The 12,288-nt window shown below is 40.8% G+C and overlaps 1 protein-coding gene across 2 annotated transcripts in view; it reads left to right on the forward strand.

Moving 5' to 3' along the window:
* Positions 1-12,288, forward strand: part of PARD6G (par-6 family cell polarity regulator gamma) — a 65,086-nt gene that overhangs the window by 11,816 nt on the left and 40,982 nt on the right. For both annotated transcript variants that reach the window (XM_068194164.1, XM_068194172.1), the window contains exon 2: positions 1,198-1,420. In XM_068194164.1, coding sequence (XP_068050265.1) covers positions 1,198-1,420 — 223 coding nt within the window. The remainder of the gene's footprint in view (positions 1-1,197; positions 1,421-12,288) is intronic.

Here is a 12,288-nt window from a genome sequence, read left to right on the forward strand (position 1 = left end):
CCCCTTCTTATTTCTTTTGTGTGCTTGTTAGTTTTATGTCTTTGGTTTCTAGCCCTGGTATTGGCCGGCTTTGCAAATAAGAACTTCCATGAGGTCCTAGTTACAGCCTTACTTGTTCTTGGATTTGTGGCTGTGGTTCCATGCATTCAGGAGTGAGTTAGGATGGCTTTAGAGGTTTGGTTGATGAACAGTAGTTTACTCCTACTATACAATCTGAAATATCAAATTAAATGTACCAGAAAGGTGATTTAAGCTGTTCGGTCTAACTAGATGCCTGTTTTCATTATTGTAATTTCCAGAAACAGAGGATCAAATTCTTCCCTCTGGTTCTTAACAGCGTATTTTATTTCTAATATCAGAAATAAGGACCATTAAAATCTTCTTCTCAGTCACTTTTACTTATTTAAAACATTTATAACATTTTCTGTTGTCTTGTGCCAAATCACACCCTCCTACGCCTGCTATTTTTTTTTTTTTGACAAGCACTTAATGATCTGTAAAGCTTTAAAAACCAGTGGAGTGACAGAAAAATTAAAGCCATGAAAACTAACTTTCCTTCTGCTGCATGGATTGCCAGGAAATTCAGGGGTCATGTAGAGTGAGTGTATTTTCTAATAACAAGCTGTGTGCTCACATACCATGCTTCTTTAAAGGTCTTGTGGTTGGGATCCCAGTGGTATTGATGGGAAACGTGAAAAGAATTTTTTTAAGGTTCTTTGAATAGCTGAGTAACTTCTTTTGAAAGCAGTAGAGTGAATACTTCTGCTTTGGAGAGGAATGGTTCTGTGGATGCCTGAGATAATGTTAATGAATGCTGGACCTTCAAAGTTAAGTCCTACAAATGCAGTTATCCTCTAGAGGATTTAATGAAAATTTAATATTTTTAAAATGTGATTTCTTTTAACATGGAACACTTGGGTGTACCTGTGATGTCTTGGTAGCCATGGTTATGTTCTGATGGTAGGACCTAAAAGGCCACTAGTAGATTTGTAAGTACCAACATGTGACTGTATTCACCACAGAATAGGTTTGAATAGTAGAAGTTGGACTCGATCTCAGAAGTCTTTTCCAACCTGATTGATCCTGTGGCTCTCTAATTCTGTGAAGAGAGGTGACCTATACCTTGTTCAAATGCCAAACTGGAACGTTGGCCTGTGGTGACACATCTGCTGATGCTCTGTTTGCTTTCTCTTGCAGTTTGGGGCAGAGTTCAGAAGGTTCTCTCTGGATCGCTACAAGCCAGGAAAGTTTGAAGACTTCTACAAACTAATTCTTCACATTCATCACATAGCCAACCTGGAAGTGATGATCGGATATGCTGATGTGCATGGAGACCTTCTCCCTATTAATAATGATGACAACTTCTTCAAGGCTGTTTCAAGTGCTCATCCACTGCTCAGGGTTTTTATCCAAAGACAAGGTAAGATGCAGTTTCATTTCAGTGCCTCGGAGCGTGCTGCGGCAAGGGGAAGAGTGGATTTGTGGCACCCGTTTAAAGGCTGAAGTCGTGTAAGAGGCATCTAGGAGCCATCTGGCTCTTCCTCACAGGCACTTCATTGCAGCTGGCAAGATGGCATGGCTTCATGGCAGGGAGAGGGACTGCACTGCTGCCTGTAAGGTGTTTGAAGGATACCATGCTGAGATTCACCATGAGCCCCTTTGTTGTCTGAGGTGAATGTACCTTGTGCTGCTGATACCCTGTCATCCCCTGAGCATGCCAAGTGCACCATTCCACTTGGTGGAGGGAGGGGATCTTAGTACCACTACTTCACATTTAGAGACCTTATCTATCCATCTTGATAGTCAGTGTCACACCCAAGTTATTCATGCCTGTGTGTGAATGCACACAGATGTGTAGTTCTGAAAGGAAAAAAAAAAAACTGTCACAAATGACATCTTGTTTGGCTGTGTTAACCTGGCAAACAGGCAAATGATGACTTTTCCCTCTCTGTCCTTACACTAAGGAATGCTGATTCTTCCCATTTTGAATCATCAAGCAAACCTTGGGTAGAACTGTCTGAATGTCAAGATGACATCAGGTTTAAGGCCTATGTGTTATTCTCTTTAAGGACCATGTTTGGCAGTCTCTTCAGAAGAGGCTTGGCTTTTATAATAAGGTGTCTTCTCACAGAGCTCCTTAAATCCCAGGGGAACCTAACACTTGTTAACACTTCCTCCACAGTTTTTTTTTTCAGCCATCTAGTGATTTATAGCACAGGGCTTTTGGAATTAAAATCTCGTCAGCAACAGATTCAGAAACAAGACTTGATTTGAGACTTGGAGCAGTCATGTGGTTTTTTTTGGCCTGGACTCTTGCTGTGTACTGATAAGGATTTAGCAAGAGGCTCCAACCTGCTCATTGGAGTGTGCTGGTGTAGTGTGTTTGATTTGGTGACATCAAATATATCCAGGGCTGTGTGGCTCCTGTCTATTCAGAGCATATTGTCTGCCACCTTTTAGATGTGATTTTTAGATGCTCAAGGAGCCAATTGAGAAGAGGGTTTAGAGCAGTTTGTTTAGTTGGTCTGTCTGCCAGGTGAGTGGAAATGTCTATGGGACAAAACTTGCTCCTCCTTCTTGTGCAGAAAGTGCAAATGCATATCACAAATCTGATTAGGTCTTCTTGCATTGCCTGTTAGGGCTTGTGAATGTTCATGGTGAGTGAAGCCATGAGAAATCCTTTGCATGACTTTGTCATGCCTACTTCAGTTTAAGTTTATTTATGTCTCTGGATCAGTCCTGTTCAGAACACAGGTCCCTGTGCTCTAGACAGACTGCTGAAACCACTGACCTAAGCCTGCACTGGGAGCGGTTTGCCTCTGAAATGCTGATCACAGAAACAGGTAAATCAGAGAGCTGTTGTCTACATATAGAAAAAATTCTCCCTCTTCTTCTAGGATAAGTGTGCTGGTTATTAAGGTTTCCAACTTTTAACCTTAATGGGAAAGGGCAATATTTCCTTTTTAAAAAGCTTTTATTTTACCTGTTGCTCAGTGAAAAGAATCATGCTGGCAAATGAAGGAGGACAGGCCTGTTCTTCCTCACATGTGGCAAAGCCTGAAATCTTTCCCAACACACCTTCTCCCTCTATAAAGCTGAAGGGAACAGTAAATTCTGGCCCATCCCTTTGCTTAGTGCTAGCTTTCATAAGGAACTTCTGAGGTTAACATTTGAGATTCATACTTGTGGATAATCGCTAACAGTAATGCTCATCTCCTTTGCTTAGACAAAGCCTTTAGAAATTTTTCCCTTCAAGAACGAAGGTGAAATCTTCATCTTTCTTTCCTTTGCTCTGCTGGGGTGATAGAGCAGTGCTGGTCCTTCTGTTAGAAACCTGCACAAGAGAACAAGGTGACTAGCACCAAGAAATCATTGTGCCATTCAAAGGAACGTGGTGTGCCTGCACCCTAAATTCTGACTTCAGAGGCAGGAAATTAGCGTGACAGGGATGCTAGTAAAATATGTGAGCAGTGCTCTCATGGGACTTTGAAGGAGGCTGCAGAACATGGGCTCTCTAGGCTGTTGGATCAGGGATCACTGCTTTTCAGTGGGAGTAGTCCTGGGAGCTGGCTGCTGAGACTGTTCTCTATGTTGTAGAGTAGGGAGAGTTTCAGGGAACAGAGCAGAAGTATGCAGGCGCAGGAGGACTGAATAGTTGAAGGTCAGGTCTCTTTTTCTAGCAAAGCGAACTGATTATCAACTGCATGATTAGTCATCCTGTCTGTTTTCCCAATATATAGCTGAGTTACCCTTTCTCTTGTCAGGTCAATTTCACAGTCAGGTTAAACACTTAAAACATTCTCAGAGTGGCCAAATAGGTAACTTAGTCTTTGCACAATAATCAAGCAACAGTTTCCTAGTTTGATGTTTTTCATCTGAGCTTAGTCTTGCACTTTTTCAGTTCAAAAGCCTTTCTCTCACTTGTCCCCAGAGGCAAACATTGTGCTCATTGCTTGGACTCTTCATGCCAGGTTGGTGTCCAGGTATGGTATGGCTGTTTTATGTATTATTCCCCTCTCTCTCTCCTTTTTTTTTTTTTTTTTTTTTGGTTCAAATCTCCTGAGCCCCAAATTTTTCAGGATCACAGTAGTCCCACACAGGGAGTGTTAGTGCTTATTTGCCAGCCATTTTAATAAGGCCTAGAACTGATGTTTCCATTGTGCTTGCAACAATTGCAGTTCATAGTTTTTGGGTCTTGAACAATCTGGGACATTTGCAGGTTATGTTTGAGTAAATTCAGCTGTAGCAAGTTTTTATAGCTCATAGTGATTTGTCTGCTTAAAGTATATGGTGCTCTTTTTTTTTTTTTTTTTTCTCCAATACCAAATTACAGTGTGGACAAAAATCCTAATTAGAGAACCAGACTATAAAAAGAAAGTCATTCTCCTTTGACTTGCTTTCCCAGGCTGCAAGTACGGGTCATGTCCTGTGCTGTAAACTGACGTGGCTCTTTTGGCTTTGTTAGTACAGTAGTGCTTTACAACTGATACTTTGAGCATGAGGATTTGTTCACTCAGCTGTAACTGATAGCCAACATACACAGAACTCCCTATGGAAGGTGCCTGCTGCTGTGACAGGGATAGATGTCTCAAAGACCTTAGAACAATGCAGGAACTTGAGGATGTGTTTGGCTTGCTCCATAATAACTTTTGCATTTTACCTGAGACCTGCATCAAGGAAGAGCTTATCTGATGATGCTGATCACGTTTTTCAAGACTGTTTGGTCTGTGTCTGACTTAAACTACAGCACTTGAAACAATCTCTTGTATGCTGCAAAAATATTTAAGTGTAAGCTATGAATTCAAGCAGAAACATAAACCATAAAAACTGAAAGGAGTTAGTGTTACATACTGTGAATGCATTACATTATTTCTTGTATGATTAAATGGAATTAAAATATTATCAAATCTTGCTTTAATGCCTGTGTCACAGAGGCACAGTATGTGTTCAAACTGATCTGTATTGGAGCATTTTAAATAGAATGGAATAAATAGCAGAATTATAATGAGTTCTTCATTGTAAGCCTGCCTCAAATGACTCCTTGAACTTTGCAGGGTGGGTATAAGGATGTAGGTGGAGGCCTATCGAGTAAAAGAGATTGGAGAATTTCTCCTATTTTGCTTGTGTTACGTACTGGGGTGTGTTCAATCTAGAAAGTTCAGAAACTCAAGGAAGTGTGGCAAAATGAACAAGCTGATCACCCTTGTCAGTACAAGGGTGCAGTACTCTGTGCAGTGCTTTTTTTCCTAGTGGTATGTCTAGGACCAAGTATAGCAAGCAGAGTGAACAGAGTGGTTAACTGAGCACACCACTGTAAATCCAGGCTAATGATTCTGACACTGGCAGAACTGATGAAGGCTGCTGATATCCAGACCTTCACTTCCTACCGGGGTCAGCTGGGTTTATAGGGTTTGCATGGGCAGTAGCAGAAAATCTGCTGTAGCTCAAGTTGCAAAGGAGGTGGCAGAGGTGGTGCACAGCCTATCCGGTCTCATCCTGATGCCAGACTGAGGTCAAATGAACTTGCCTGAGAAGCCTTTCTGTTTTGTCCACAAGAGGAGGTATGTTCTGATTCTATAAAAATAACAAAAAATTAATAAAGGGGGGGGGCACTTTGTCAATTGTAAAGCAAATTCTAGATCACATTCACAATCTTTCCATCAGTAAAGCTAATTTTAAAACTTTGTAAAGGTTTAAATGGTTTCATTGTATGTGTCCTGCAAGTAGGATGAAGCGCTGAAGTGGCAGGTGACAAATTTATATTTCAGGTTAACTTTGTCAAGTATTACACTTCCTGCAGGAACAGGAAAGGCAAAAAAAAAATCTGAGTAAGCTGAAGAACATTCTAATAGCCATTACACTAAACCACACTCCACAGCAAAATGGAGTAGGGCCTTACATAATAAATCAGTAAAACCACAAATTAACTGCAGCTGTTAATTGGCATTGATGGAAGTTAGAGAAGGCTGATGACTTCTGATATCTGTGTTGTCTTGCATTTTGCAATTTAGAAAACTGATAGTGTGTAAAAAACCATCAAGTACCACCTTCAGAAACTTGTATAAGTGTCTTTTCTTTTGTAGTTATATTTTTTAATAGTTCATTACTGTTACAGTAAACCAGCACTGAATACCAGTCATTGCTTTCCTCCTCCAGTGGTTAAAACTGCTGTCTACCATCGGTTCTCACTTAAAGCTTGATCCAAAATCAACAGGGGAAAAATGTGCATTTACCTGGTTGGGTTTTGGATTTGCCTTGTTTTAATGTAAAGATTGCAAGATGCTGTTTTTCTTCAACTGCATACAGTGTCTAATGTATTTAAACTGCTGCGCCGTGCAATATATTTGTCCACGTTCAGAAGCAGTTCATAACTCTGCAATTTATTATTTACCTGGCAAAGTTTTGTGCAGCTCTAAGTACCAACATCTGTGCTTAGCTTTCTTGTATTATAAAATCAGAGCAATCACACTCAGTTTTAAAATAAAAATGTGCTAATGGGAATCATGCCCAGGTCTGCCTGAAAAAGCAGTGGTGGGTTGTTTTATTGTCTTTCATACTGTGAGCAGATAATCCCCAGGAATGGTTGTTGGCTGTCTAACCACATGTGTTAAACACAAAAACTGGCTTTGAGGCAGCAGCTATTTCCAGCTACCTAAAACTTTTAACTCTCTGCTCAGCCTTTTAGAGTGGGTACAGTTACAAAAGTTTGAGTTCAATTCCTTCACATCTTCTTTTTGCTTCTTCAGTAACCCTCCTGTTTGTTTTGCAGCACAGGAATTGACTTTGTTTTCTCAAAATGTTGTATTTCTAAGTAAGAGCAATGTGATTTTACTGCTGTTGTCAAAGGTATTTGATATATTAAATAATACAGCAGTTTGCAGCACATATTAAGGGAAAATAATTAATTCCTTCTGCTCTTCTTTTTGGTTGAGCTGAGCAGATTTTCACAATGGTTTTCTAGGAGTCTGAGAGAATAGAATAAATTTTATTGAAGTGTGGAGAGAAGGTGATTTGAGGTCTTTAGTTTATCTGCTCAAAGGAAGGTGGGAGGGTGAAGAAGAAACTGCTAACAGTCAGTGTAGCTCATGGATGCTCTGGAGGAAGTGGCTCTGCTGTTGGTCAGGCTGTCCCAAGGCTGCTTCCCTGTCTCCTCTGCCCTGGCATTAATGTGACCCGGAGCTTCCTGAGCCAGCTCTTAGGCAGAAAACAGGTTGCTCGAGTGAGGAGCTAGCATGGGATGGGCAGATTTAAAGCAACTTAACACTGCCATGAAGCCTCTACTTCCTGGGAGGAAGAACTTGTCTGCTTCTAGCCTTTGGAAGTGTGTGATTCCACTGGATTTGGAAAGGAGGAAAAGCATCCTGTCTTAGCTTTGACAAGATTAGAGGATGGTGGTAGATTTCGTGCTAATATATAGGAATGGCTGCTAGACTTATATTAAATCCTTTCATGACTTTCTTCAGAAACATTTCTGGTTTTGAGCTGGAGGGGTCTTTGAAAGCTTGTCAAGCCAAGTAATCTTTGTCCCACTCAAGTCCTTTGATATTTGAAGATAAGTAAAATGCAGCTGTTTGTTCCAGTGAAGTCTGGCAACAAATTACTGTAGCTTCTCTGTTCCACCTTTCATGTGCAAATGATGAGACTGGGTAATCATTATCTTTCTACTGGTTTATTAAGCAACTTTAAAAACATAAAGTTTTTAATCTGGCTTGTCAGACATAAACAAAAAACAGGCTTGGATTTTGTTGCTTGCATGGTTAGTGATACCTGGTGCCTGAGCAGAGCCAGTGTGAGGCTGCTTCTTTCCTTCTCCTTGAAAACTCCATTTCTAGAGTATGAGGATATTTGATTTTCATCACCACTTACATTTAATTGCAACCAGAACAGCTGCTAAGGAAGAATTTCAGTGAAAGGGGGATGGAAATAGCATAGCCTACAGCTAGGCTTTGTGAGGTCAGTTGATAGCTGATAGTGGGAACTGTTGCAGAAATATGCGCTGCATAAATATTTGTCGTTTCAGTGTACAGTAATCACAGAACAGAAGCCTGGCAAAAACAGCAAACATTTGTTGCACTTCTGTGTTAAAGCTACATGGGATTTGTTTTCAGTTTCAAAGTTTAATAACTTAGTAATAAGTACCCATAACCAACTATATTAAGAATAAAAATACACTTTCACAGTCATAAAAATTGCATCAAGCTTATACCAGCACTGCCCACTGTGCTGAATTTAGGCTAAAGAAACTTGTTTACAGTGGGAACTCGTGCAGCCTTTAACAGGAGCTTCTCCCCAACTCCATGCCTAGCTTCAGTTCCTAACCCACATAAGAGCGAGCAAATAAACACTCTTCTGTCCTTCCAAACTTCTGTTTGTTCTCTCATAGTTGAATCTCTCATAGGGATTGCTGCCCTAAAAGTACTTTTTAAAAAACCAAAATACAAGAACTCCCCAATTATGTATACTCACAGATAGTCTCAAGTAATGCTATTTCTTGTTTCTTTCCTTGGTTTGATGCTTTTTGTTTAAGACAGTGAAGCTACTCTGAAAGGTGGCTTGGCTGTGTAAGAACAGTGGTGAGGAAGACTTGTCAAATAATCCACCTCTGTTATGGTCCTTGTATGAGGGGAATTTTCCACTATTTACCTTTTCTTACCTTAGTAGTCAAAACAAGAAATTCTGTTTCCTGCTCATGGCTCAGGTTTTTTCCTGTTGGGACTAGTTGTCATTTCCCTTCTGTGAGTGATGGAAACAAATATAATGTGCAAATGATAATGAGAGTGGACAGTCTCTTCTTTGACACTGGATTTTCCTGACAAGACCTCACAAGCTTGAAGTAGCTTTCACATAGCACGTGAAGGTAGATGGCACAGTGCAAATACAAACATTAACTCAAGATTCAGGCCTTCAGAAATAGGTTTTCTGCTGAAGTTTTGAAGTATTCTAAACCCTTAAGTACATTAAAGGTCTTAGGACAACTTAACTGGTAGACTCTTGCACTGAAAACAAGCATGCAATGAAGGATATTTCTACTAGGTGTTTGTAGAAGGCATTGAAAAATTAACTCCAAATATAGTTCAACAAATATAGCTCCGCTCAAACTGTTTTTTTTAAGTGAATGAAACCTTCTCATTTGTCTTCAGTCTGCCTTGTGTTGTTGGGATTGCGTGTTTCAAATTTAAATGGGTCAGTATTAACGCTGCATAAGAACTCTGGGTATTTTTCAGCTCCAAGAGAGAAAGCAGTTTGGGGGAGGTTGAAAGAACCCTTTCTTGAACCTGCCCCTGATGATGATCTCCTTGGATCTTATTTTTTCCTCTGCGCTATGTTTAGAGTAGTAACAAATCCTGTGGGAATATTAAGGAAACTATTAACCTAGAAAACTTCACTGTTGTTCTTGCTCTTCAGGCCCCTGCCATATGCTGATATTAAGTAACCTCTAAAAGCTCCACATGAATAACTTCCACACCACTTATCTCTCCTGCCTCCTCCAATATTCTTGTAGTTTTTCTCTTCGGCTTTTTCTCCCATGTTTTGCTTTTTTCTTCCTCTCACCTGTTGGCTTTCTACTCCTTGCCTCAGCTTTTTAATTGCTCTGCAATGCTGTTGCTCCCTGGGCAGGAGAATGTGTTAGGTGAAAGCACACAAGTGCTGGTGTTGCTTTACTCTCAGCACTAGAAAAAGACTTGGAGAGCAGTGACAGAACAGGTATAGAAGTAACACTTAGTGAGGACAATTGGCCTTTTGCTGTGAGTCTTGGACAAGTTAGTTTTCTAACTTTTCTGATTACCCCTTTGCATTAGAAATAATAGATTACTTTTTTTAATTCTCAAGTAAAGTTGTAAAGTTTTGAAGAAGAATGACTATTTAATTGGAATTGATATATAAATAAGAAACTCTGTACAGTCTGGTGTCTTTAGAAACCAGCTGAATTCAGTGGAGTTGGGGAAAAGCTCTGTCTGCAAGGGCACTGCAAGGCTACCCAGCTGCTGGTAGTGGCAAGCTCTGAGCCAGCCTTTCTGCCTCTTCAGCTGCTGTAGGTGAACACAACTGCTTCCTTTAAAGCTGAGTTACCAGCTGGGATTTGAAAAGGGCTAAAGCTGTTTCCCTCATCCCTGGATGCTATGAAGGTGTCCTAAGAGGAGGTCTGTTAGTTATGGCCTCAGGATGGACACTGGTGGCAACTCGTTTGTTCACTTCATTAGCCTGTTTTAGTATGGCTTTGTTTTCATTCTGCCAAGCAATTTGGTAGTTTTAGTAGTATGATGCAGTGATTTTGTATACAAAGTAATGTAATCTCTACATTTTTGCTTTTGTGTGCTTACTGAGATCTAGTTTGAAATGCAGCTGATGTGAGTAAAGGGGAGGAAAACGCGTTGCATTAACAAAACACATTGTGTTAATCAGAAAACTATTAAGTTTCTTGCAGTTTGGGAGAAATTATTTCTGACTCTGAGTGAATAAATGAATGCTTTATAATAAAGCCCATAAATAATTCCTAGGGTAGTACCTTTGTGGCTAATAAAAATTAAAAATTGAGTTTCCTAAGCTTGTATTCCTTGAAGCAGCATGATTTTAACATGCCTTATCCTTGGGGGGGGGGGGGGGGCAGGGGGGAAGTATAAGACATTTGGAGTACAGTTTGCAACAAGAAATGTTAAAAATCTTATTTCAGAATGATTCCTAGCTGGGACAAAGTATATCAATATCAGGAGGAGTGTTTGTATCTGCATTATTCTTCAGTCACTTAAAAGTGCACTGAACACTAATGCAACGTAATCATTGCATTTTAAAATCCCTGCATATTAGAGAGGAGAACGTAGCATGTAGGGAGACAACATTTGTGCATCAAATCCTGGTACAGGATTTATCTGTACTGCTTACAAAATGTGAGATCTTTGTTTCCAGTGTTAAACTGAACTTGGGTTATAAAATGCTACGGTTCAAAAGTTGCTTCTTCATCCTTGAGGTTCTTTAATGAAGGAGTTACTTTTCTGTATGGGTAACCACATGATATCTCCATTTATCAGCTTGTATCCAAAAGTATCCCAAATGTTTGCCCTGGGCAGACAATAATTGAGGGCAAACAGTGCTGACAAAGATCTGCTAGTGAGCTTAACATGTTCATGGGTGACTGAAAATGCTAATACTAGAGTCATGATTTTTGCTAGATCTGGCTAACACTTCTTGTGTAAATAGACCGAGCCCAGAGGCACATCAGATTACTTTTTTTTTTAGTTGATTTCAGTGGTTGTGTGGCTGGTGCCTTTCTGACCTCATCAAGGTATCTGTGCTTGTAATGGGCTGTGACTCTGAAAAACAGGAAACTTATTTTATTTAGCTTGATTTAAATAAACTTTATTTAAATTTGTTGAAGTCTCTTGCCTTTTGCTTGTGGATGCAAAGGTGCTGTTGATAGTATTGTGGAATTTTCCCTTCCCTGTTTTTTTGGCTGACTTCAAAGGACATGTGACAGCATTACCTGACAGCTTTTGTCACCAACGTGTAGAGTTAACATTTCTTGCCCTGAAAGGGAGGAACTGAATAGCTGTCTGCAGGCTGTCCTGAGGGTCCCAGCCTGTCCTTCAGAAGAACACTACTTCCCTGTGTTGTATTTTGCTTAAAATGGGATTTTACTTCTCCTTCCTTGATGTGCTTGGCTGCCATACCATAGCACGCTTCCCCTTCCCACATGCACATTCCAGTCACCTGGCAGGGGACATGCTGAGTAACAAAGCAGTGTGGCACCTGGGGGTGTCACAGAGGGTCTGTGTTAGAGGTTGTTCTTTGCTGTACGCTGCTCTCTGTTGTACAGGTGCTGCTGGGCACTCTGGGGTGCAGGGAGGTTTTTAGTTCATCTCACGGCACGCCACGTCATCTATAAGGGATGGAGAGAAGAGGAGAAGGGGAGCTCTGGGAGAAGCTGCAGACTGGATATCTGTTGCGATTTAATGTTCTGCTGTGGGCAGAGTGGCTTGGCAGTACCTCAGAACCCATCTCCTGTCTCTGAAACATTCCCAGAAGCAGCTGGCCACAGGAGCCAGCTCATGGGGTGCAGATCACAGGAAACAGCTTGCCACAACAAACTCGTCTTCCTTTGCTCAGATGACCCCTCAGCAAGGGTACGTGTCATCTGCATCAACTCTGGCAAGTGCACAGTGGTGGTGAGCAGGGGAAAGGATATTGTTGAAAGCGTGTGCCAAGCCCTGTCTTAGAGTGGACTTCACCAGTGTTGATCACCAGACCATGTGCAAGCATCCCTGCAGCTAGTTTGTCCTGCCTCTGGATGCC

This window comes from Anomalospiza imberbis, chromosome 1 (genome assembly GCF_031753505.1).
Source record: "Anomalospiza imberbis isolate Cuckoo-Finch-1a 21T00152 chromosome 1, ASM3175350v1, whole genome shotgun sequence".
In the NCBI taxonomy this organism is placed as follows: domain Eukaryota; kingdom Metazoa; phylum Chordata; class Aves; order Passeriformes; family Viduidae; genus Anomalospiza; species Anomalospiza imberbis.